Raw genomic sequence first — 26,802 nt, forward strand, 5'->3', positions numbered from 1 at the left:
CATTTTCCTTTCCCTTTATAGTCGGCCTCCATGCTTCTACCAGTCTCTGTCATAGTATTTTCCCAGGGATCCAAGGAAAAGTCACTTCTCTCTCTTACATGTGGTCAGCCTGTTTCTGCCCATGAATGGCTGACTTGCCTAGTATTCCATTTGTTCTAGCCAAATCAGTTGGGGGAGGGGACCCAGGGCTCAGTTATTACCAGCCTTTTCCCTCTGGTGATTCAGATTTTGAAGTGTCAGGCTCTCGGTAAAACTTTTCTTAAAGAAAGAATAGGTATAGAACAGTCTTTTGGACTCTGTGGGAGAGGGTGAGGGTGGGATGATATGGGAGAATGGCATTGAAACATGTATAATATCATATGTGAAACGAATCATCAGTCCAGGTTTGATGCATGATACAGGATGCTCGGGGCTGGTGCACTGGGATGACCCAGAGGGATGGTATGGGGAGGGAGGTGGGAGTGGGGGTCAGGATGGAGAACACACGTACACCCGTGGTGGATTAATGTTGATGTATGGCAAAACCAATACAATATTGTAAAGGAATTAGCCTCCAATTAAAATAAATAAATTTATATTTAAAAAAATGAAAGAATAGGTCAGATTACTCTTGGGCCTTCCAGATATTAATGTCTGTCCCTCCTCTCCAACCAAACACATGTAGCAACATTACTTTTCCTGAACAAACCCATTGTGCCTCTACTTATATGTTAATTTGCCTCCAGGTTGCATTGTCATCCTGTGGTTATAGTCTGTTCTGTGAAGTCATTGTTGCCTCTGATCACTATTATTGTTTGTCATGAGTCCGAATCTCACTGACGCAATCTGTCTCTCATAGTGACATAGGCTCTGATAGGTTCATAGCAGATAGGTTCTGAATATTTAGGCATTTAACTAAATAAAAGCATATGTGGGAATTTAAACTTGTAAGAAAAAACTTGAATATTCTCAAACTTGAGATCCTCTTGAACACACAAAATAGGAATATTTTCTTGCATAATCACAGTACAGTGGCCATATTTTTTACATTTATGAATAATGTAATACTTTTCTATTATCTGCAATCAGCATTCCAATTTTCTCAATTGACTCAATCATGTCCTTTATATCATTTTCCTGCCTCAGCACAGGATCCAGTCTAGAGGGTCAGGTATTGCATTAAGTTGTCATGTGTCTTTAGTCTCCTTTAATCTCTAATGTTTTTGTAGCCTTTCTTTGTCTTTTATGACACTGACATTTTGGAAAAATACAGTCGTTTTTAAAATAAAATGTTCACCATTTTGAGTATGTCTGACATTGTCTCATGATTGGATTAACCTGCATATGACCAGCAAGAATACTGCATATGTGATGTGTCCTTTGGAGGGTTTTGGTCACCCTTTCAGGGTGCTGTTGAATTTCTCCATGCTACAGTTACTTCCCCCCACCACCCCTGCCTGCCCTTGCAACTGGTCGGAAATATTGGGTTGGCCAAAGGTTCATTCAGGTTTTCCTGGAAGATGTTATGGAAAAACCCGAATGAACTTTTCGGCCAACCCAATATGTAGGGAAAAAATGTAAGGCCATGCAATTATCTTGCTCCTCATCAAAAATTCATCAGTGTATCATCAGTTGATGATTCTTGCTCCAACCAATCTTTACTATGATAGTTGTGAAATGCTGATTTTTTGTGTAGATATGTCATGAGGTTGTAGCTGTTTTAGGCCCACCAATAGGAACAAGAGCACAAGTCATTTTGAAGATGCTAGAAAAATGTCTGTCAAAAATGCCCTTTAGTACAATATTTATCTACTTATTGGGCTTAGGACTTCATAGCTTTTAATTCATTATGTTCTTGACTGTTCTGTTGTTTGCACCTGGCTGTTGTGTCCTTGTGACATGTCCAGATATTTTTATCAGTTCTTTACTTTCTGGCATAAAGAGATGTTCCAAGCTTATCGTATTCCTGTTCTGTCTCAGCCCTGGAATCAGCCAATTTCCTATGAAGCCCCAATTTCTTTTTCTGGAAAATGATTTTCAAAACCAAGGTCTGGGTATTAGATGTGCTCATTGCTACTGAAGGGTCTTTGTTTCTAGAGCCACTCACCATACAGCTAGGGAATATATGTGCATGTATATGCACGTATGTATACCTCTATACATGTCCACATACAAATGCCTTCACATGTACATTGTGGTCTTTTATAAATCATGAGTGCACACTGATGTCTAGCAGGTTAAATTTTAACAGATTATATTGATTTCTGTGAATAAGATATCTGAAAACATTTTCCGTATGTGTGATTTTTCCATGTTGAGGTTCTTAATTAATAGCATTTACTACAAAGCTTGATTATTAGGTGAAAAGGCTTAATAATTTGCGTGCTTTGAAGACTTTTTCTCCTCCCCTACTTTTAGCTCGTGAGTGAAGCTGAACTTATACTAAATCAACAAGCGGAGTTGGCAGATGTAACAGGGACTATAGCTCAAGTGAAACAAAAAATTAAAAAGTTGGAAAACTTGGATGAAAATTCTCAGGTAAGATTATATTTTAGATATGCAGTGTCTCTAAAGAGTATAATAGTTACATTTTGATGTCTTTTGGTAGTATAAACCCTTATGACTAGTCTCTTGTAACAACAGTCTGTATGATGGGCTCAACAATATTTGTCTATTCTGTTCAGTGTGGGCCTGAGATGAACTTGCAGACATCTCATATAGTTGTAACTGTTTCAGGCCCATCCATAGGAACAAGAGCATACATCATTTTGAAGAAGCTAGAAAAATGTCTATCAAGAATGCTGTTTGGTATTTGGAAACGATGGAAACCTTAAAAATATAATTCCTTAAATAACCATCATTTGATATATGCAACTGAATCAGACACAGATTCATATAGATAGGTCTATTTAGCCTTACCAGCTGTGTGGCCTTGGGTAAACTAAGTTTTCTAAACCTCTGTGTCCTTATCTATAAATTGGGGATGTGATGACCTACTTTGCAGAGTGATTATTAGGAATTATTTGGATGCTGTGGATAAAACACTTAGCACAGTACCTGGGATATATGGACATAAAGCATAAATACTCACAAGAGCCAGCTGTCATTTATTCTGCTGGTCTTAAAGCTTGAACTCAAGGCTTTACACTCAACGCATTCTAGCTTTGCTCTCCTGTCTTGTATGTGAGAGCGAGGCTGTTGTTTTTAAGGTGAGAAAGTGAAAGTAGCTCAGTCATGTCTGACTCTCTGCGACCCCATGGACTATACAGTCCATGGAATTCTCCAGGCCAGAATACTAGAGTGGGTAGCCTTTCCCTTCTCCAGGGGACCTTCCCAACCCAGGGATCAAACCCAGGTCTCCTGCATGACAGGCAGATTCTTTACCAGCTGAGCCACCAGGTAAGCCCTTTTAAGGTGTATTCTCAACAAATAAATGGATTTCTCGGTAGCATAAGCATCTAAAAACAAAATTGAGAGGCAGTGGTTGTGGTGCTCAGTTCTGGAATTTTACTTGTAGATCTTTGTGATCATGGGGCAAGTTCCAGATCTCTTTGGTTTGGAAAAAAAGAGAAGGCAAACTGGCTTCAGAGCTTTGAATTTTTTGTCTGTTTTTGTTTTGTTTGTTTTCATTTTGTTGTGTTTTGAATAATTTTTAGTTTTAATTGTGGTAAGACACTCAAAATATAATTCACCATCTTAACCATTTTGAAGTGTATGGTTCAACAGTATTGAGGATATCTGCATTATTGTGTAACACATCTCCAGATCTTTTTCATCTTGCAAAACAATGTGAATACACTCAACACTGCTTAACTGTACACTTCAAAATGGATAAGATGGTAAATTTTATGTTTCAGTCACAACACAGGGTTGAGACAGTCAGTAGTTAGAATGGAGACTAAGCTTTGAGTTCCTTTTTGACAGGGAAACCCTGTGGCGGTCTCTTCAAATCTGTCAAGTCCTCAAAAAAGTGAAGTGAAGTGAAGTTGTTCTGTCGTGTCTGACTCTTTGTGACCCCGTGGACTGTAGCCTACCAGGCTCCATCCATGGGATTTTCCAGGCAAGAATACTGGAGTGGGTTGCCATTTCCTTCTCCAGGGGATCTTCCCGACCCAGGGATTGAACCCGGGTCTCCCGCATTGCAGGCAGATGCTTTACTGTCTGAGCCGTCAAGTCCTCAAGTAGATGGCAACTAGATCTAACAGGATTTCCATGGCTGAGGTGATATGAAATCCCTTAGCTTTCACTTGGCTGGTTTGCATCTCATTGATTATATTTTGTTCTGTTCTAAATCTGTACCTCCCAGGAGGAGCAAATCTCATCCACCTTCTGGGTGGGCTGGTTAATTTTCTGTTTCTGTGACCAGAAGTGCATGAGCTTCCGATAACACCGCTGCCATAGCTAATGACATTAGGCTTTTCAGGTGGCACTAGTGGTAAATGACCTGCCTGCTGATGCAGGAGACATAAGAGATGCAGGTTCAATCCCTGGGTCGAGAAGATCCCCTGGAGGAGGGCATGGCAACTCACTCCAGTATTCTTGCCTGGAGAATCCCATGGATAGAGGAGCATGGTGGGCTACAGTCCATGGGCTTGCAAAGAGTCAGACACAACTGAAGCAACTTAGCATGCACATGCACGTATAGCTAATGACTATAACTGGAAGCTTTTTTGCAGCTGGCAGAAGTATGACATCAAACCGTACACTTGGCAATATCTCCCTCTGGCTCAACCAATTTCCTTTTTAATTACATTTTCTCCCCCTCTATTCAGATAGAGATCTCGCAGTTATTATTTTCCTTCTTTCTTAAAATCAGGACCTGTTAGCAAAGGCCCGGTTCGTAATAATACATGGACACAGGCTCGCAGCAAGTCATCATTATGCCCTGGATTTGATCTGTCAGAGGTGCAATGAACTACGTTACCTTTCTGATATTTTGGTAAATGAAATCAGAACCAAACGGATACAGCTCAACAGGACCTTTAAAATGCATAAACTCCTACAGCAGGTAACGTCACAGGACATGGTGCATTTCTGAAAGATAAATTATATATTTTTTTCTACCCGAGTCCTTCTCAGAGGCTATAGGGCCAGGGTTTGGCATAGCTTTGAAATTAGATTTGTAAGAAGTCTGAATAACTGAGTTTGATTATGCCTATTTCATTCGTCCACTTTGCAGTATTCACGGCCGGTCCAAGATTAAGGACCATAAGGATTTTGGCCCCTGTTCTGAATATGAGCATGGTGGTAGTGATGGCTTCCTCTGTTTTAGGTTCATCTCTGAAGCCTCTGCTCTGGTGATAGTTTGCAGTTAGAACACTTTGAAAAACCATGGGGGCCATTTTGCTCAAGTCTGACTCTTATTCCACATTTCATAGTTACAGCAATGTAACTGTGAGCAACAGTGATTAGAAACTGTTCTAACAACAAACAGTGATTAGAAACTGTTCCTCCATGGAATAAGAGTCTGACCCCTTTGATGATTAGGCAGTGAAGAGAAGTTTTGATCATGGCAGTGGAATGTAAAATAGGGGTATCACATATAGGCATTGGATCTGAACATGAGCATTCTAATCTGTACATCTTCTGTGGCGAGGAAACTTTTTCTTTGTGCTAGGCGATCATCATGCATTTTTATTACACTTGAGATTTTGCAAAGAATTTCATATTTCAGTTATTGATTTTTGGGAAAGAATGTGCAGCTGGTGTTGAGAGAATGGTCAGAATGAATTCCTTGTTATGAAATGAGTACAGGGCTTCCCAGCCTTGGCCGTGCCTCTGAAGTACCTGTGGAGATACAGAGAAGAGATTTCTGGTTGCCAAGGGGGAGGTTCGTCAGGGAGGGATGGAATAGGAGATTGGGGTGAGCAGATGCAAACTATTACATACAGGATGGATAAACAACAAAGTTCTACTCTATACCACAGGGAACTATATTCAATATCCTGTGATAAACCGTAATGGAAAAGGATATGAAAAAGAATATATATGTATATATATAACTGAATCACTTGAATCACTTTGCTATGCAGCAGAAATTAGTACAACATTGTAAATCAGCTATATTTCAAAAAAAAAAAAAGAAAGAAAGAAAGAAAGAAATACCTGTGGAGCCTGGCTTACAGCCCAGAGCTACTGAATTAGAATTTCTGGGAGTAGAGATTTTTTTTTTCTTTTTAACAGCTCTGAAAACAACTCTGATTCATAGCAGCCAGGGCTGATAAACAGTCTCCTAAGGGACAAACAGATTTCTCATTTATTCATTCATGGTTTGTGTGTGTGTGGGATTTGCTTACCAGGCTCTCCAGTGCTGTGATGAAGGAGAGTGCCTTCTGGCTAATCAAGAAATAGACAAGTTTCAGTCTAAAGAAGATGCACAGAAGGCCCTCCAAGACATTGAAAATTTTCTTGAAATGGCTCTACCCTTTATAAATTATGATCCTGAAACCCTACAGTATGAATTTGGTATAATTTTATCTCCTGAACTCAAGGTAAGAGACTTGGGGGGGCATGGAAACAAATTTTTAAAAGCTATGATTGTGTTAGTGTTGATAAGAGTTTTACTGCTTCACAGGCAACTTTACATCACGTTGCAATTACAGAGTTCTCTTAACGATCGGGGTTATATCAGAGCCACTGTTACATGTCAAAGAATCCTAATATTTATATTTGCCTTATAATGAGTAATTTCCTACCTGGAATGTTAGGTCCATGAATCAAAGTAAATCAGAAGTGCTCAAACAGGAGATAGCAAGAGTGAACATTGACATTTTAGTAATCAGTTAACTAAAATGGACTGGAATGGGCGAATTTAATTCAGATGACTATTATATCTACTACTGTGGGCAAGGATCCCTTGGAAGAAATAGAGTAGCCTTCGTGGTCAATGAAAGAGTCCAAAGTGCAGTACTTGGGTGCACTCTCAAAAATGACAGAATGATCTCAGTTCATTTCCAAGGCAAACCATTCAACATCACAGTAATCCAAGTCTATGCCCCAACCACTGATGCTGTAGAAGATGAAATTGATCAGATCTATGAAGACCTACAAGACCTTCCAGAACTAACATGATATGAAAGATGTCCTTATCATCATAGGGGATTGGAATGCAAAAGTAGGAAGTCAAGAGATACCTGGAGTAACAGGCAAGATTGGCCTTGGAATACAAAATGAAGCAGGGCAAAGGCTAACAGAGTTTACCAAGAGAACACACTGGTCATAGCAAACAACCTCTTCCAATAACACAAGAGAGGACTCTACACAAGGACATTACCATATGGTCAACACTGAAATCAGATTGATTACATTCTTTGCAGCTGAAGATGGAGAAGCTCTGTACAGTCAGCAAAAACAAGACCAGGTGCTGACTGTGGCTCAGATCATGAACTCCTTATTGCAAAATTCAGACTTCAATTGAAGAAAGTAGGGGAAACCACTAGACCATTCAGGTATGATCTAAATCAAATCTCTTACTATTATACAGTAGAAGTGAGAAATAGATTCAAGGGATTAGATTTGATAAATAGAGCACCTGAAGAACTATGGACAGAGGTTCATGACATTGTACAGGAGGTGGGGTTCAAAACCATCCCCAAGAAGAAGAAATGCAGAAAGGCAAAATGGTTGTCTGAGGAGGCCTTACAGATAGCTGAGAAAAGAAGAGAAGTAAAAGGCAAGGGAGAAAAGGAAAGATATATCCATCTGAATGCAGAGTTACAGAGATTAGAAGGAGAAATAAGAAAGCCTACCTAAGTGATCAATGTAAAGAGAGGAAAACAAGAGAATGGGAAAGACTAGAGATCTCTTCAAGAAAATTAGAGACACCAAGGGAACATTTCATGCAAAGATGGGCACAATAAAGGGCAGAAATGGTATGGACCGAACAGAAGCAGAATATATTAAGAAGAGGTAGCAAGAATACACAGAAGAACTGTACAGAAAAGATCTTCATGACCCAGATAACCACCATGGTATGGTCACTCATCTAGAGCCAGACATCCTGGAATGTGAAGTCAAATGGGCCTTAGGAAGCATCACTATGAACAAAGCTAGTGGAGGTGATGGAATTCCAGTTCAGCTATTTCAAATCCTAAGATGCTGTGAAAGTGCTGCACTCAATATGCCAGCAAATTTGGAAAACTCAGCAGTGGCCATGGGACTGGAAAAGGTCAGTTTTCATTCCAATCCCAAAGAAATACAATGCCAAAGAATGTTCAAACTATTGCACAATCTCACTCATCTCACACACTAGCAAAGTAATGTTCAAAATTCTCCAAGCTGGGCTTCAACAGTACATAAACTGAGAATTTCCAAATGTTCAAGCTGGATTTAGAAAAGGCAGAGGAACCAGAGATCAAATTGCCAACATCATTGGATCATAGCAAAAGCAAGAGAATTCCAGAAAAACATCTACTTCTGCTTCATTGACTGTGCTAAAGCCTTTCACTCTGTGGATCACAACAAACTGGAAAATTCTTAGAGATGGGAATACCAGGCCATCTTACCTGACTCCTGAGAAATCTGTATGCAGGTCAAGAGGCAACAGTTAGAACCAGACATGGAACAATGGCCTGGTTCCAAATTGGGAAAGGAGTACATCAAGGCTATATATTGTCATCTTGCTTATTTAACTTATATGCAGAGTACATCATGCGAAATACTGGACTGGATGAAGCATAAGCTGGAATCAAGATTGCAGACAGAAATATCAATAACCTCAGATACGCAGATGACACCACCCTTATGGCAGAAAGCGAAGAACTAAAGAGCCTCTTGATGAAAGTTAAAGAGGAGAGTGAAAAAGCTGGCTTCAAACTCAACATTCCAAAAATGAAGATCATGGCATCCTGTCCCATCACTTCGTGGCAAATGTATGGGGAAACAATGGAAACAGTAACAGACTATTTTCTTGCGCTTCAGAATCACTGCAGATGGTGACTGCAGCCATGAAATTAAAAGACGCTTGCTCCTTAGGAGAAAAGTTATGACAAACCTAGACAGCATATTAAAAAGCAGAGACAATCCTTTACCCTCAAAGAACTGTCTTGGCAAAGCTATGGTTTTTCCAGTAGTGATGTATGGATATGAGAGTTGGACCATAAAGAAAGTTGAGCACTGCAGAATTGATGCTTTTGAACTGTGGTGTTGGAGAAGACTCTTGAGAATCCCTTGGACTGCAAGGAGATCAAGCCAGTCAATCCTAAATGAAATCAGTCCTGAATATTCATTGGAAGGATTGATACTGAAGCTGAGGCTCCAATACTTCAGCCACATAATGCGAAGAGCTGACTCATTGGAAAAGACCCTGATGCTGGGAAAGATTGAAGACAAAGGAGAAGGAGATGACAGAGAATGAGATGGTTGGATGGCATCACCGATTCAATGGACATGAGTTTGAGCAAGCTCCAGGAGTTGGTGATGGACAGAGAAGCCTAGCATGCTGTAGTCCATGAGGTTGCAAAGAGGCAGACACGACTGGGCGACTGAACCAAACTCAACTGAATTTCCTTTTTGAGCTTTGAATGATTTTTAATTAAAAACATTTTTTTTTTTGGCTGAATGGCATGTGACATCTTAGTTCTTCCACTGGGGGTTGAACCTATGTAGCCTGCAGTGGGAGTGCAGAATCTTAACCACTGGATCACCAGGGAAGTCCCATGACTGCATCACTTTTAAACTCTTTTCACTTACTAGCAGCTTTCACATATATTTTCTTGTGCATCCTTCGAGAAATGTCCAAAACTGTCATAGGATATTGGGCCCATATCAAGAACAGTCTACGCCTATCATCTTTCCTTCCTGCTGCAGTGACCACCAGAAGATGCTCTGTAGACACAGATCCAGCTTTCCCACTCAGTTTGAGGATAAAGTGATAAAGGAAGGATATGGGTCTACCTGGGGAATGGGGAGCAGTAGAAGCTCGTGTTGGCAGGGTAGAGAGCTTAGGTTAGTTCAGCACCACCCCCTTGCAGCTGCCATCAAGCTCTCTCTCCACAGTATAGATAAGAGCATCTTGTGATGTTATTTGCTGCTAAAGTGTCTCATTGACTCCAAAGTTTAGAATAGTATTTAAATCCATGTTTAGCTTCAGATCTTAGGGGCATGCCGCAGAAGATCAGAAACATAGCCTTGGCGATAACCAAGTGAGTCTAGAAGCAACGAAGCCTAACTCTTGCTGCCTCAAATCATATAGGAGGGCCAGAAGGGTACATTATCCATCAGTGACTCTGAGGAGCCTTTTACTGAGTTAGACAAAAAGTTCATTCCAGTTTTTCCATACCATCTTACAGAAAAACCCAAACGAACTTTTTGACCAACCCAGTATAACATGGTGAACTGTAGAATGTCCTGCAGGCTAAAACATAACAAACTACTGTGACAGCGCTTAACTTGGTAGCTTTCTTGTGCTCAACACACCCTCTTTTCTAGCTGTTATCCCCTTTCAGCCAATGAAGGGTAAATCACCTATTCAGTGACTGACTTATTTGATGATTGCTTGATAAATTTCTTCTTCAAGTTGTTTTGGTCGAGACCTTCTGGTTTTGTAACCATGTGAAATAATGCCTTAATCTGTTCCCCATTACTTTCCTAAATTTCTTCTAGTTGTATATTAAAGTCTAAATTAATTTTGTATCTGTCTGAGACTGAGAAATGTAATAGGATTTGTTATGACCCCCATTTCAGAAAATATTTCATAGATTTCTTGTGTAACCTGCAGGTTCAAATGCAGACCATCCAACTCAAGCTTGAAAACATCCGAAGTATATTTGAGAACCAACAGGCTGGTTTCAGAAACCTGACAGATAAACATGTGAGGCCGATTCCGTTTGTAGTATCTGCTTCTGACAATTTGGTCAGATCTGGAGCACCATTTTTTCACCTACACAAGGTAGAGTATCTTAGATTCCCCTTTTCTCTCTCTTTTCTTCTTGCTGTTGTTTACTTTGTTACTTTTAATGTAAATACTGAACTCATTCTTCAATCCTGAGAAATAGGAATTGTTTTTTTTAAGCATCCTTGGTCATGTGCAGATTGTATTGCAGAAGGCAGGAGTCATGATAGAGATTATTGTACAATAATTAAACATAGTAGTAATATAGTACAGTACAGGATGATGAAAATCTGGGCTGAATTTCCCAATTTTGCAGTGAATATGAACTTTATACTAGCATCAAACTCACAATTCACCCTTTTCTTCAGCAGGTGCAAGGAAGCATATGAAAATAGTATATACATACATGCGTTTACCACTTATAGGGATAAACTATTATTTGGTTCTTATAGGCTTCTAATAAGTGAATGGCTTAGATAATCAAATAGATTGACTTTTCTAAAGACGTACAGGTAAATCAAATAATTTTGCTAGTAATTAACTGTTAGAGAGTTCATTTACTTGTTTTAATCTTTGTAGACGATTTTAAACATGTAATATTTATTTCTATTTTCTAAGTTCTGTGGGATAAAATAATGATGCTCTCTGTGGTATTGAGCTACTCTGGAAATAAGATGACTATTGCCCCAAGGTTTTCCTTGAGCTGCCTCTGGAGCCCCTTAGGGGAAAGTAGTTTGGTCTTTGGGGCCCTAAGTTAGTTAAGTTTGTGAAGGTGGGCCTAAATTCCATCTCTTTGATCTGAGAGAATCAGAGACTTCATGAATATATGGGAACTGCTTTGAAAATCAGAGAAAGCCTGAGCCAGGCATAATGAATATAAAAGTCCAGCTCAGCTCCAGCAGAGATCATATTAAAACCAAGTGATGAAAGCAGGTAACTAAGCTAAGATGATAAAAGTCATGTAGTTAATGGTTATTAAATATAAAAATATACTCACAAATAAAACTATAAGCATTGCCATAAATGAATAATACTAAGAAGATACTAGGAAAAAAAGAATAAGAAGAACAAAAACCAATAGGGGATCAAAACCAACAGCTATGAGAATAAAAATAGAATAGGTTGATATTCCTAAGCAGAAGACAGAACTCAGTTGCATTTCTGGCTCCATTCCTGGGGTGTGTGACCAGGGACAGTTCACTTAACCTGTTTTGTTGATTTTGCCTTGTTTTGTTTGTCTATAAATTAGGAATAATAATGCCTATTGATTTCAAAGTGAAATACCTACTGAAGGCAAAGTTAAAAAATTGTAGAATACTTAAAAATACTCAATAAACCAGACTATTCCTTCCCTCTTATGAAGGCCTCTTGCTTTATGGTTCTCTAAAAGCTCAACTCCTCTGAACAGTTGAAGAACAGAGCTCTGAAAAGACTGCCCAAGATCCGTTCAAGGCCTTAGTCACTAAAAGTACATTTTGTTTTGTGTTGTTTCATTTTTTTTCTTTCTGATATTCTTATTTAATGGCATTACACTTTCTTTCTGCAGTGGGAGTTGGATATTCTTTCTTTCAAGCATGTAAACTTTTTTCAAAAGGTACCCATCTTTATTACTTTTCATCAGTACATTTTCTGAGTTTGTGTACATGTGAAAAATCAGTTTGGCACCTAAAACCAGCAACAGTTCCTTCTCACATTCTACTTAAGGTTAACTTTCTCATTTTTTTCATCATAAGCATCCATTAGCTTTCATAATAAGCAATCCACTTATATTGGAAAATAACTATATAAAAAGTGGATTATTCTCTTTTATCAGATGACCACTCGTAAGACAAAAACAAAGAAAACAATTGGCTTTTAACTTAAATTTGTTAAAATAAATTTGCTTTCATTTTAGAGACTGTGTCACCCACAGTAAGCCTATTTGTTGGGAGTAGCTTGAATTTGCCTAAGGTATTTATGAGGAAGATGGCAGCTTACTGAATAAATGACATGGATGGATAAATGATTATATCAGTTATCTATCATGGTTCCTAAATTAAATCAGAGCATCATTTATGCTACAAACACGGTTCATTTTACCTACTTGGTCTGTGAGTAATGGAAATTATAACAATCAGGTCCAAATAATTCTTCAAAACTTTTAATTGCTAAGTCAAATATATAAGATTTGGTTAAAAAAAAATATGAGATTTGGTCAAATCAACACGGAAGTGTTAATTTTTTTTAATAAAATAAGTCAACCATACTAAACCAAAAAAAAAAAAGTCAAACTGTTTTTTTTGTTGTTTTTGTTTATCTTTATTAATTTGCATCAAATAGAATCTTTTGTCTGGCACCTAGAAAGATGTAATAAATATTTTGCTGAATTAATATTTCATATAGAGGGAAGTTATGAAAGAACATTGTGTGTGAGAGATAAAATGGTTTGAGCTCCTAAACCTGTAGCTCTAGTCTCGATCTTTCTCCTAAACTTCAGAGTCTGTATTTACAATTTGCCTCCTTGAATTTCCTATTGGCAGCTCAGTCTCAGCATACCCCAAAAGGATGCCATTTTTTCTGCTCCTCTTTCTCACTCATCCCCACCTCTAATCAGTCCAAAATTCCACTTCTTCGAATCCGCCCTGCTAGCCCTCACTGCCACTTTCCTAATCCAAGCTAACACCCATCCATTGCCTTGACAACTATAGCAGTCTCCCTGTTTCCCACTTTCCCTTCTTAAATGCCCCTAGTTGTCTTGCCCTTTGGACTTTACACCTAGTGTTCTCTTCTCTTGCTTAAGGTAAGTTCTTCCTTCCTGCCTCTCCTCCTCTCCTGCACCCCAGTTTGGTCAGGTGTTATACTATGGGATATCAAGCCCCTCTTCATATCTTCCTAGCTTTAGTATAATTGCCTGTTTTCTGTTTCTTTTGCTAGAATGTAAGCTCAGTTCTGGAGAAGGCAATGGCAACCCACTCCAGTACTCTTGCCTGGAAAATCCCATGGACGGAGGAGCCTGGTAGGCTGCAGTCCATGCGGTCATGAAGAGTTGGACACAACTGAGCGACTTCACTTTCACTTTTCACTTTCATGCATTGGAGAAGGAAATGGCAACCCACTCCAGTGTTCTTGCCTGGAGAATCCCAGGGACGGTGGAGCCTGGTGGGCTGCCATCTGTGGGGTCGCACAGAGTTGGACATGACTGAAGCGACTTAGCAGCAGCAGCAGCATAGTCACATTATTAAAAGAATGAAGACATCTATTGGGTTGGCCAAAAAGTTCAGGTCAGATTTTTCTGTAACGTCTTACAGAAACACCTGAACAAACTTTTTGACCAACCCAATACCTTGCTTTTCAAAAAAGATATACTTCTCATAAATTTTGTATGCACTCCTTTTTCATCTCTTAATGTATTTGCAAAGAATTAATTAGTAAAAGCTAGTTTGTAAAGCTCCCTAAGTTTGCTTTATAAGTAACTTTGGATCTCTGGATATCAAGTTTCTTTAAAGTGATGGACATCAATATTTATTGAGAAACTAATTTTATATGGTAATTGCCACTAAGTCTAATTTATATTTATCCATTTACATATATATTATATAAAGGTAAAAATTCCTGTATAGAATATATTTTAAGTAAATGGAGAGAAGGATAAAGTTTAGAGAACTCATTAACGGCAGAGTCTTTCCCTGAGTGGGCCTTGCAGTAGCTCCCAGTAGAGGCAGAAAGGACAAGAAATCTGTTCCTTTCATGGTGAGAAGTGATGCACACAGCCCTTCTGGGCAGGGTTCTTTTCAGCAGCCCTGAGACTTAGGAACTTGAATGGCCTAGTCTTTGACTGGACCATGCCCTGGACTCTGGAGGAGCATGTGGACTCCTTGCTTGGTAATACAAGGGCTCACCCTTTGTAAATGAAACAGAAAGATTGAACAGAACAAAAAGAAAGATTACACAGGAAGAACAGAAAGATGGAAGCTTGGAATTTTGATGAAGTTGGGTTTTTTTTTTAAATTTGGTTTTGTTTTAGCATTTTAATGTGCTTCAGTAATGTTGTTTTATATAGAGTGCTTAGAAACATGAATTCTGACAGTAGATTATACAGATTTGTGTACCACTTCTGCTTCTTGGACATCTTATGCTTAACCTATATAATGGGAAAGTAGTACTTATCTTCAAGGGTCAATTTGAGAGGTAAAAAAGCAAATGCACATATAGGGCTTAGAATAGTGTCCAGCATATAGTAAGTGCCAAATAAATGTCAGATGCTCTAATTATTAGTTAAATTGAGATTTTATCCTGAAACTCTTTTTGATTCAGTTAATCAGTGAGCTACAATTTGATTAAATGCTTATATATTAGAATGATAACTAAATCTGCAAATAGTCATAGGTACTAACACCTAACTTCATGCTTGCTCAGCAATCCAGTGAGTGTTCAATGAATGAGAGAATGGGTGAATACATGGCAAAATCATGCTCTATGAGAAGTTGAAATCATATAAATAAGTCTAACCAATCATCTGTTATATATAGTGTGATTTTAAAATACTAATATAAACATGTTGGCACATTAATCTCTCTTTTTAATACACATGCACATATTTTTATGAAAGTATTGATTTTAATTTTTGTTTGAAATTCTTCTCTTATATTTCTCTATCAGGGAAGAAGACTTGGAGACAAAATCAGAGCAACACAAAAGTAAATATCATTAATTAATTCAAAATTGGCTTTATTGCTGTAGTTGCAGAAGCAGGATGGGGCTAAAACCGTATTTTTCATTCACTGAACCAATATTGTGCATTTGAAAGCCCATTATATCTAGAAGAAAAAGGTGCTGCTGTGTTATGTCTAATTACAGTACTGGCCTAGCCCCAGTTGTATGAGCAGTTTCTCAAGTCTTGACTCCAGTTCAGAATAAATGCTGTAGAACATCTCATATAAGTTCTAGTTTCTCTTTCCTGCCTGCACCTCAATTCAGCTGAATAAGTGCTGCACCTTTTTACAAAATGAAATTCCTTTCATAAGTGATTCCAGTCCTGCAAGTAGAAAGCATGGACAAAGGACAGGTTCTAATGGACTCCCTGCTAGGCTAAAAAAACACACCTATTCTTTTCTTGGTAGATTCAAGTTTCCTTCTGAGTTATTCATGACAATCTGGTATCTGCAGAGAGTAGTCGCCTCATAACTGCAGCATCTTACGTTTTCTTTGTATGTTCTTGATGGTAAATAAGGCCAAGAATGTATCTCCCAGAGGCAGGATAGCATGTGATACAGATTGTGTGGCTAGAATGCCTGACTTCAGCCCACCTCCATCACTTACTGGCTGCATAACCTTGGGCAAATTCTCTGGAAGTCAGTTTCCTTATCTATAAAATGGAGGTAATAAGAGAACACCCTCATTATGGAGTTAGTATAACTAAGATAAAATAATCTAGTCTTTATGAAGTACTTTGAGTATTGTGTGGTGCATGGTAATGCTCTAAGTGTTTTATGTAGTTGTTAGCAGGCTAGCAAATGACCCATACTGACACACCATGTCGATTATCATGTTCTACAGCCACAGTTTCTGGTTTCAAGAAGGAAACAGGCTGAATGCCAAATTCCTTAGTCTGCTGTGTCTTTTGGTTCTGGTTTCAAGTCATGCCTGCCTTAATAGCTATGTGGATTTATTCATTTGCATATCCCCAGGGTAAAAATAGAAGGCTGTGATTCTGTACATTTCATTGGTGAGATACCTAGCTAGTCATTCCAGTTCCCAAATGCACATATACTTCCAAGTCAAGTCAATTTGCACAATCCTTAGGCATTTAAAATTTGATGGTTCAAAACTTTTCAGCCTTGTATTACAGAACCCTCTTAGGAGTGGATGGCACATACCTATCTGAGAAGTACAGTATGCAGTATTTTCAGTCTTAATTATAGTAGTTAAAATGATAACACTTGGTACATGGAGCATACAGAAATTAAAGTACACTTTTAAAGAGGGAATATGAGGGACTTCCCTGGTGGTCCAGTGGTTAAGACTGTGCTTCCAGTGCAGGGAGTGTGGGTTTGATCCTGGTTGGGGATCTAGGATCCCACATGCCTCGCAGCACCACCACCCCCCCAAAAAAAAAAAAACAAAGCTTAAGACAGAAGCAATATTGTAACAAATTCAGAAAAGACCTTAAAAAATGGTACACACACACACACACACAAATCCAAAAAAAGAGGGAATGTAATAATGGTGGCTGACCATGGGTTTGGCAGTTTTATCACTTACTAGGTGACCTTGGCCCTTTGTGAAAGCTCTCTGAAACTCGGTTTTCCCTTTCCTGGACAGTCAACTTTTTTTTTCCCTTTGGGTCCAGATCTTAGTTCCCCAACCAGGAATGGAACCCATGCCCCCTGCAATGGAAGTGCAGAGTCTTAACTGCTGACCCATCAGGGAAGTCCCAGGACAATCAACTTTTTAGGAATTAACCTCATTTCCCTGAAGTGCTACAGAGATGAAACATTACTTAATGTATAAAGTAAATTGTAATGAATATCTTAAATCTGTCCTCTTAGGCAACTAAAATAATTTTAACTAGTATATATCAAAGTTATTTCTGAGAAAAATCATAATCATAGTGTTACTTTTTAGTTTATATAGTTAGAATGTAGAAAGAAGAAAACTTAATTTGGGCTACATTTCCATGAAGAAGAACTATACCTACATAGATGCTAATTTCACTTTTCTTTTCATTTCAGACTGAAGCAGTGTATGATTGTCAGGAGAAGAGAAGTTCTGCTCAGTCCTCCAATTTGGACAATGACAATAGCTTGGATATTTTAAAGAAGTATCTTTTATTTATTAACATACACCCATATACATATCTACCAGTAGGAGGCTCTGATTCAGTGTTCAAAGCAAATGTACTTAGAATTTTGAGTTCCTAGAATATGGTTCTGCTGGGTTTGATCAAATGTGCACTAGAGAAGGTGTCAGAAGTCCTGGCCAACCTATGCTCTGTTTATGTGACTTGAAAATTAACTAGATCTTTTCAGATTCATAGTCTCCTCTTTTATGAAAGAGGTGAGAGTGAATGGGTCAATGTTTCAAAAACTACAGAAGATTATGTAGATATACAATATGATTTTATAGGTACTAATAAAAATCGTTTCATTCACTTTCATATTATTATGTTAACATTCCACACATATGAAGTCACCTTTTAAATTTTATATCACAGAGTTTTGAGTAAGTAACCAGTAGTTTGGAGCAAGTAACAAATAATTTGAAACAGAGTTATATGCAAAGATTGTTAAATGTTAGTTAAATTTATAAAAGTGTAAAAATTAAATTAAAAAGAGGCCAAGGATAAAGTTAAATTAGGGACTTCCCTGGTGGTTCAGAAGTTAAGATTCTAAGCTTCCACTGCAGCAGGTATGGCTTCAATCCCTAGTCAGGGAATGAAGATCCTGCCTGCTGTGTGGTGCTGCCAAAACACAAAAAACAAAGAAAAAGAAGTTACATTAAATGGATAACATTGGGGAGTGAGGAAATAAATTTTAAATACAATGTCAATTGGAAATCACATTGGAAGGAAAATGTATTTTATTTTATTTTAAAGAGATAGTAAACAAAGTTACTACAGAAAGTTAAGTATGATCTATATTTGGGAAAACCAGTATTATAAATTCATATCATGTCTTGGAAAACTTCAAAACATTACTGAGGAAAAAGGGAAAATTGTGTCTAAAATGCTTATATGATTTTTTTCTGAGAGAGAGAGAGGGAGAACAATAGCACAGAAATTGTGCTGTCCAAGAAAGTATTTTAGGAATAGATTTGTGAGTTTTTAGTAAATGATTCTTAAGCTTAGTGAGTTGGAAATAAAATTAGTTTTGTTTTTTTTTCCTCATTTAAAAATGACTCCTGAGCCCCACTCCTCTTTTTTTTTTTTTTTTTAATACATTTTAAAGAGTCTTGTGGGTAGTACTTATTCTAGAAACCATAGAATTAATTTTTTATTTTGATGATAAAACCAAACCATGGGTAGTTCCTCTGCACTGCTAATTTTCATCTTAGACAATTTATCATGATAATAAATGAAATGTTACAATACAATTCTAAAGCCATAAAATAACTGACAAATACGGTCCTTTCATTTTAGCCACGTCCTAAATGAGCTGATACAGACCGAGAGGGCATATGTTAGGGAACTGTTTACTGTTTTGTTGGTAAGTGACTCATATTGTATTTTCCTGTCTTTTTTTAAAAATTTTATTTATTTATTTTAATTGGAGGCTAATTACTTCACAATATTGTAGTGGTTTTTGCCATACATTGACATGAATCAGCCATGGGTGTACATGTATTCCCCATCCTGAACCCCGCTCCCACCTCCCTTCCCATCCCATCCCTCTGGGTCATCCCAGTGCACCAGCCCTGAGCACCCTGTCTTATGCATTGAACCTGGACTGGTGATCTGTTTCACACATGATAATATACATGCTTCAATGCCATTCCCTCAAATCATCCCACCCTCACCTTCTCCCACAGAGTCCAAAAGACTGTTCTTTACATCTGTGTCTCTTTTGCTGTCTTGCATATAGTGTCATCGTTACCATCTTTCTAAATTCCATATATATGCCTTAACATACTGTATTGGTGTTTTTCTTTCTGACTTACTTCACTGTGTATAATAGGCTCCAACTTCGTCTACCTCATTAGAACTGATTCACATGCATTCTTTTTCTGGAATTCATTAGGAAGTGCAAACTTAGCTTTTTGTCTCCTTCCTTGATTGTTGAATGTGTGCATTCAGGTTCTCCCTCTGTAGTGAGGATTGTGGCTTCAGAATTCATTACAGAAGAGATAAGCTGTTCTGTTAGGAATACAGTGGGTTGTTATAATTATTCCCAGGGTGCTATTTAGAGATCATAAGATAAAGCCCTAAGTATGGAGAAAAGCATTCACTTGTTACAAATGTCATATTAGTAATATTAATTTGGTCTGGCAAAACTCAAACACTTATTCCATGTTTAAGGAGAAGTTAATGACCTGTAATATCATCTTTCATACCTGGTTTCTATTTTCTTTCATTTTAGCTACACTAAAGGCCAAAAAGTTGTCCCTTTCTTCTACCCACTGAGTAGAAAACCTGAACTTCCTTGTCCTGCTATTGAAAATAATAATAATAGTGGATAACTTGGGGGAACTAGAAGATATGAATAATAAAATTACAAACAACTTTACCCTCTATTCCATATACATTCTGCTGTACTTGTATCTTTGGTGGCCCAATCGAATGTTGATGTGACTATTTTTTAAATGAATAAATATATTTATTTTGGGTAGGGCTATAGAGCGGAGATGGATAATCCAGAGATGTTTGTTCTTATGCCACCTCTCCTGAGAAGTAAAAGGGATGTTCTCTTTGGAAACATGGCAGAAATATATGAATTCCATAACAAGTATGTAATTGCTGAATTGAATTTTCTTTTTTTGTGATTATTATTTAAATGGTTGTTGACCAATATAGCATATTTCACATAAAATCATATTTTTTTTCTTTGAAATTTTTACAGCATTTTCATGAGCAGTCTGGAAAATTGTGTTGATGCTCCAGAAAGAGTGGGATCTTGTTTCCTGGAAAGGGTTAGTTCAATGATTATTTCAAAATATATAAATATATAAGCCACCAACATAGCATGTCATTTTCTAGATTTGGAGACAAGGTAGGCATTATTTTTTATATCCTTTTATTTTTGCAGGTGACACATCACTCCAGCAAGTATTTAATGCTAAATCAAGTTTTGTTACAGGAATGGTGTATTGGAGCATACAAATGGCTATTGTATTCTGTGGCATCAAATGCTACAGTGGCTCAGCTTGTGACCTCTGACCCCTGGGTGATCCCAGGAGTCCAGGGACCATCCTGACTATGAAGATGCAAGAGTTGGAATCATCTTGGCACATCATTCTTGGCTTGGTTAATTTCTAGCCTGAGAGATGCCCTGATAGTCCCCTCTAGTGTATGTGAAGTCTTCAAATCAAATATTTGGCTTTCAGACACCAAGGCATCTATCACAGGAACTTTGCAAAACAGGGAGCTGTGTGTTCTTGTTGTTCTACAATATCTTTCAAGGAGGCTCATGTCTCTGTGTCCCACGGGTGTGCTTAGTATAATTGACTACCCAGGCTCTATAATCACACTCTCCTCCATTAGAGTTTTCTCTCACAATATTCTCTGCTTATCTAGCTCCTCCACTTCCTGAAAGATCACTTTTGTTTTGACTTGAGAGTCAGTTTGATAGAGGTGATCACTGAAAGTGTCCAAGGAGATATCTTATCTCAGGAAGTGTTTATGGAGTGAGAAGATAGTAAGGATAAGGCAGAACCTTTCTCAATATATCCTAACATTTAAAGGCATTTAAATCATGGTCACCTTATGAGAAGAGCTGACTTATTTGAAAAGACCCTGATGCTGGGAAAGATTGAAGGCAGGAGGAGAAGGGGACGACAGAGGATGAGATGGTTGGATGGCATCACCAACTCAATGGACATGAGTTTGAGTAAACTCCAGGAGTTGGTGATGGACAGGGAGGCCTGGTGTGCTGCAGTTAATGGGGCTGCAAAGAGTTGGACACGACTGAGCGACTGAACTGAACTGAACTGAAACCATGGCCAGATTCTTCCCTAATTCCCTAAGCAACAGCAGCTCCTCTTGCCTTTGAACTTATATGGTACTTAATGTCTGTGCTACTCATTGGGAATTTTACATGTACTACGCATGTTTACACATGAATTTCATGAATTCTTTCTCCAACTAGATGGAAAACTGATTGAGGCAGGGTCCGTATCCTATATATTTTTCTATTTCTAGTAAGGTCAGCAGAGTTCTTGGAAACCAGTAGTTTAATAAATGCCTATTTATCTGTTCATTCATTCAGCAGTCATCAACTATTAAGTACCCAGTTTGAGCCAAGCACTGAACTAGACAATGTGGAATATCAAGACTATTCACATAGGAAAAGAGGGATTCCACTGTGTCCAGTGTCAGTTGTGCTGTATTAATGTAGTACAAAGGGTCTTATAGGAGCCAAGAAGAAGTGCATCTGATATTGACTGGAGGTATAAATGATGGCTGTATAGAAGAGATGACTCATGAGATGAGTGTTAATGACTGAGTAGGAGGTAGCCCATTAGATGAGGGTCAAATGAACAGGGAGAGAGAAGAGGGTGAGCAGATACTGCACAGGGTTCTGGTACAATGATGATGGTCCAATGAGGACCCAAGGACCTTGGGAGTTACTATTAAGTTCATTCATTAGGGAACGGAGTAACTGAGAGCAAAGAAAGAGTGTATCTCTTGGTACCTGGTTAGCTCGTAGTAATCAAAAAAGTAGTCTGTTTTCATAGTTCATTCAGAGAAGGCTTTTTTCCCTCTAACTCTCAAACTTGGTAAGTGGAAGTTATGAAATTGCTTGGATAATTATGTGTCCCTCTCCCCGGTTTGCTGGGCATGCTGGTCTTGGAATATAAAGAAGGCTTCTAACCTGGCCCTTTAAGCCACATTCCCTGTGATGCTTGACCACACTCACTCTTGCTCAGCCTTTCTTGATAAGAAAAGGACACATTCACAAATCGCTAATACATTTGCATTTTCTTTTTATCACAGAAAGATGATTTTCAAATGTATGCGAAGTATTGTCAGAATAAGCCCAGGTCAGAGGCAATTTGGAAGAAGTATTCAGAATGCGCCTTTTTCCAGGTATAGTAATTGTTCAAGTATTGGATAAAGTCTCTGTGGAAGACACTGGGATATTTCTTATTCATAAATTCATTTTCTGCTTTCAGTAAGTTATATATATGTGTGTGTGTGTGTGTGTGTGTGTGTGTGTGTGTGTGTGTGTGTTAGTCGCTCAGTCATGTCTGACTCTGTGCAACGTTATAGAGTGTAGCCCAGCAGACTCCTCTGTCCATGGGATTCTCCAGGCAAGAATACTGGAGTGGGTAGCCATTCCCTTCTCCAGGGGATCTTCCTGACCAAGGGATCAATCCTGGATCTCCTGTATTGCAGGCAGGTTCTTTACCATCTGAGGAAGCCTTTTATATATATATTTAAAGGTGCTGTTTGACCTTCCCCAAAATATACATATATGTATACCAACATATTTGCCACTCCCTAGAGGCAACTACTTTCTGCTTTTTTAGCTATCTCTTTCATTATTTACCTCCATATCTCCAAATATCATACTTATATTGCTGCTTCCCACGAAAGAAGATGAGAATTTAGCTTTCTTTCATTGTTCTTGCCTCCCTGCAGAATTTCTGTTGTCTTCACATTGGTTATGGCCTAATAATATTCCATAGTATGGATATTCCACATTTTATTTACCCATTCATCACCTGATAGACATTTGAGTTGTCTCTACCTTTTGTGTGGGCTTCCCTTGTGGCTAAGCTGGTAAAGAAGCCACGTGCAATGCAGGAGACCTGGGTTCAATCCCTGGGTTGGGGAGATCCCCTGGAGAAGGGAAAGGCTACCCACTCCAGTATTCTGGCCTGGAGAATTCCATGGACTGTATAGTCCATGGGGTCACAAAGAGTCGGACACAACTGAGTGACTTTCACTTCACTTCACCTTTTGTGTACAAGCTTTTGTGTGAACATTATTTTCTTTTCTCTTTTCCATTAACCTGGGTATGAAACTGCTAAGTCAATTCTGTTTAACTTTTTGAAGAACCATTAGATCGTTTTCCAAAGTTGCTGCACCATTTTATATTCCTACAAGCAGTGTATGAGGGACCTAATTGCCCCACATCCCCGCCAACACTTGTTTGTATCTAATTACTTCTTAAACAAGCATTTATTTTTATTTCTTTATGTTCTTATATTTGTATTTTTTATTTTTTTAATATAAATTTATTTATTTTAATTGGAGGCTAATTACTTTACAATATTGCAGTGGTTTTGCCATACACTGACATGAATCTGCCACGGGTGTACATGTGTTCCCTATCCTGAAACCCCCTCCCACCTCCTTCCCCATCCCATCTCTCTGGGTCATCCCAGTGCACCAGCCCCAAACACCCTATATCATGCACTGAACCTGGACTGGCAATCTATTTCACATATGATAATATACATGTTTCAATGCCATTCTCCCAAATCATCCCACCCTCGCCCTCTCCTACAGAGTTCAAAAGACTGTTCTATACATCTGTGTCTCTTTTGCTATCTCACATACAGGGTTATCGTTACCATCTTTCTAAATTCCATATATATGCGTTAGTATACTGTATTGGTGTTTTTCTTTCTGGCTTACTTCACTCTGTTTAATAGGCTCTAGTTTCATCCACCTCATTAGAACTGATTCAAATGCATTCTTTTTAATGGCTGAGTAATACTCCATTGTGTATATGTAGCACAGCTTTCTTATCCATTTATCTGCTGATGGACATCTAGGTTGCTTCCATGTCCTGGCTATTATAAACAGTGCTGCGATGAACATTGGGGTACACGTATCTCTTTCCATTCTGGTTTCCTCAGTGTGTATGCCCAGCAGTGGGATTGCTGGGTCGTATGGCAGTTCTATTTCCAGTTTTTTAAGGAATCTCCACACTGTTCTCCATAGTGGCTGTACTAGTTTGCATTCCCACCAACAGTGTAAGGGGGTTCCCTTTTCTCCACACCCTCTCCAGCATTTATTGCTTGTAGACTTTTGGATAGCAGCCATTCTGACTGGCATGAAATGGTACCTCATTGTGGTTTTGATTTGCATTTCTCTGATAATGAGTGATGTTGAGCATCTTTTCATGTGTTTGTTAGCCATCTGTATGTCTTCTTTGGAGAAATGTCTGTTTAGTTCTTTGGCCCATTTTTTGATTGGGTCGTTTATTTTTCTGGAATTGAGCTGCAGGAGTTGCTTGTATATTTTTGAAATTAATTCTTGTCCATTGCTTTGTTTCCTATTATTTTCTCCCATTTTGAAGGCTGTCTTTTCACCTTGCTTATAGTTTCCTTTGTTGTGCAGAAGCTTTTAATTTTAATTAGGCCTCATTTGTTTAGTTTTACTTTTAATTCCAATATTCTGGGAAGTGGGTCCTAGAGGATCGTGCTGTGGTTTATGTCGGAGAGTGTTTTGCCTATGTTTTCCTCTAGGAGTTTTATAGTTTCTGGTCTAATGTTTAGATCTTTTATCCATTTTGAGTTTATTTTTGTGTATGGTGTTAGAACGTGTTCTAGTTTCATCCTTTTATAAGTGGCTCTCCAGGTTTCCCAACACCAGTTGTTAGAGAGATTGTCTTTTCTCCATTGTATATTCTTGCCTCACTTGTCAAAGATAAGGTGTCCATAGGTGCGTGGATTTATCTCTGGGCTTTCTACTTTGTTCTATCGATGTATATTTCTGTCTTTGTGCCAGTACCATACTGTCTTGATGACTGTGGCTCTGTAGTAGAGCCTAAAGTCAGGCAGGTTGATTCCTCCAGGTCCATTCTTCTTTCTCAAGATTGCTTTGGCTATTCGAGATTTTTTGCATTTCCATACAAATTATGAAATTATTTGTTCTAGCTCTGTGAAAAATACCGTTAGTAGCTTGATAGGGATTGCATTGAATCTATGGATTGCTTTGGGTTGTATACTCATTTTCACTATATTGATTCTTCGAATCCATGAACATGGGATATTTCTCCATCTATTAGTGTCCTCTTTGACTTCTTTCACCAGTGTTTTATATATAGGTATTTTGTTTCTTTAGGTAGATATATTCCAAAGTATTTTATTCTTTTTGTTGCAATGGTGAATGGAATTGTTTCCTTAATTTCTCTTTCTGTTTTCTCATTATTAGTGTATAGGAATGCAAGGGATTTCTGTGTGTCAATTTTTTATTCTGCAACTTGACTATATTCATTGATTAGCTCTAGTAATTTTCTGGTGGAGGCTTTAGGGTTTTCTATGTAGAGGATCATGTCATCTGCAAACAGTGAGAGTTTTACTTCTTCTTTTCCAATCTGGATTCCTTTTATTTCTTTTTCTGCTCTGATTGCTATGGCCAAAACTTCCAAAACCATGTTGAATAGTAGCGGTGAGAGTGGGCACCTTTGTCTTGTTCCTGACTTTAGGGGAAATGCTTTCAGTTTTTCGCCATTGAGGATGTTTGCTGTGGGTTTGTCATATATAGCTTTTATTATGCTGAGGTATGTTCCTTCTATTCCTGCTTTCTGGTGGGTTTTTATGATAAATGGATGTTGAATTTTGTCAAAGGCTTTCTCTGCATCTATTGAGATAATCATATGGTTTTTATCTTTCAGTTTGTTAATGTGGTGTATTACATTGATTGATTTGTGGATATTGAAGAACCCTTGCATCCCTGGGATCAAGCCCACTTGGTCATAATGTATGATCTTTTTAATATGTTGTTGGATTCTGTTTGCTAGAATTTTGTTAAGGATTTTTGCATTTATGTTCACCAGTGATATTGGCCTATAATTTTCTTATTTTATGGCATCTTTGTCAGATTTTGGTATTAGGGTGATGGTGGCCTCATAGAATGAGTTTGGAAGTTTACCTTCCTCTGAAATTTTCTGGAAGAGTTTGAGTAGGATAGGTGTTAGCCCTTCTCTAAATTTTTGGTAGAATTCAGCTGTGAAGCCGTCTGGTCCTAGGCTTTTGTTTGCTGGAAGATTTCTGATTACAGTTTCAATTTCCGTGCTTGTGATGGGTCTGTTAAGATTTTCTATTTCTTCCTGGTTCAGTTTTGGAAAGTTGTACTTTTCTAAGAATTTGTCCATTTCTTCCAGGTTGTCCATTTTATTGGCATATAGTTGCTGATGGTAGTCTTGTATGATCCTTTGTATTTCTATGTTGTCTGTTGTGATCTCTCCATTTTCATTTCTAATTTTGTTGATTTGATTCTTCTTTTGTTTCTTTATGAGTCTTGCTAATGGTTTGTCAATTTTATTTATCTTCTCAAAGAACCAGCTTTTGGCTTTGTTGATTTTTGCTATGGTCTCTTTTGTTTCTTTTGCATTTATTTCTGC

The 26,802-nt window shown here is 38.1% G+C and overlaps 1 protein-coding gene across 1 annotated transcript in view; it reads left to right on the plus strand.

Moving 5' to 3' along the window:
• The window catches only part of MCF2 (MCF.2 cell line derived transforming sequence), a 125,481-nt gene that overhangs the window by 64,276 nt on the left and 34,403 nt on the right, over positions 1-26,802 (plus strand). Inside the window, exons 10-19 of the mRNA XM_027534128.1 lie at positions 2,398-2,517; positions 4,796-4,987; positions 6,279-6,470; positions 10,697-10,857; positions 15,438-15,486; positions 17,521-17,609; positions 18,927-18,993; positions 20,114-20,229; positions 20,344-20,413; positions 22,437-22,529. Of these exons, the coding sequence (XP_027389929.1) occupies positions 2,398-2,517; positions 4,796-4,987; positions 6,279-6,470; positions 10,697-10,857; positions 15,438-15,486; positions 17,521-17,609; positions 18,927-18,993; positions 20,114-20,229; positions 20,344-20,413; positions 22,437-22,529 (1,149 nt within the window). The remainder of the gene's footprint in view (positions 1-2,397; positions 2,518-4,795; positions 4,988-6,278; positions 6,471-10,696; positions 10,858-15,437; positions 15,487-17,520; positions 17,610-18,926; positions 18,994-20,113; positions 20,230-20,343; positions 20,414-22,436; positions 22,530-26,802) is intronic.

The sequence above is a fragment of the Bos indicus x Bos taurus genome, chromosome X, assembly GCF_003369695.1.
Source record: "Bos indicus x Bos taurus breed Angus x Brahman F1 hybrid chromosome X, Bos_hybrid_MaternalHap_v2.0, whole genome shotgun sequence".
Classification (NCBI taxonomy): Eukaryota; Metazoa; Chordata; class Mammalia; order Artiodactyla; family Bovidae; genus Bos; species Bos indicus x Bos taurus.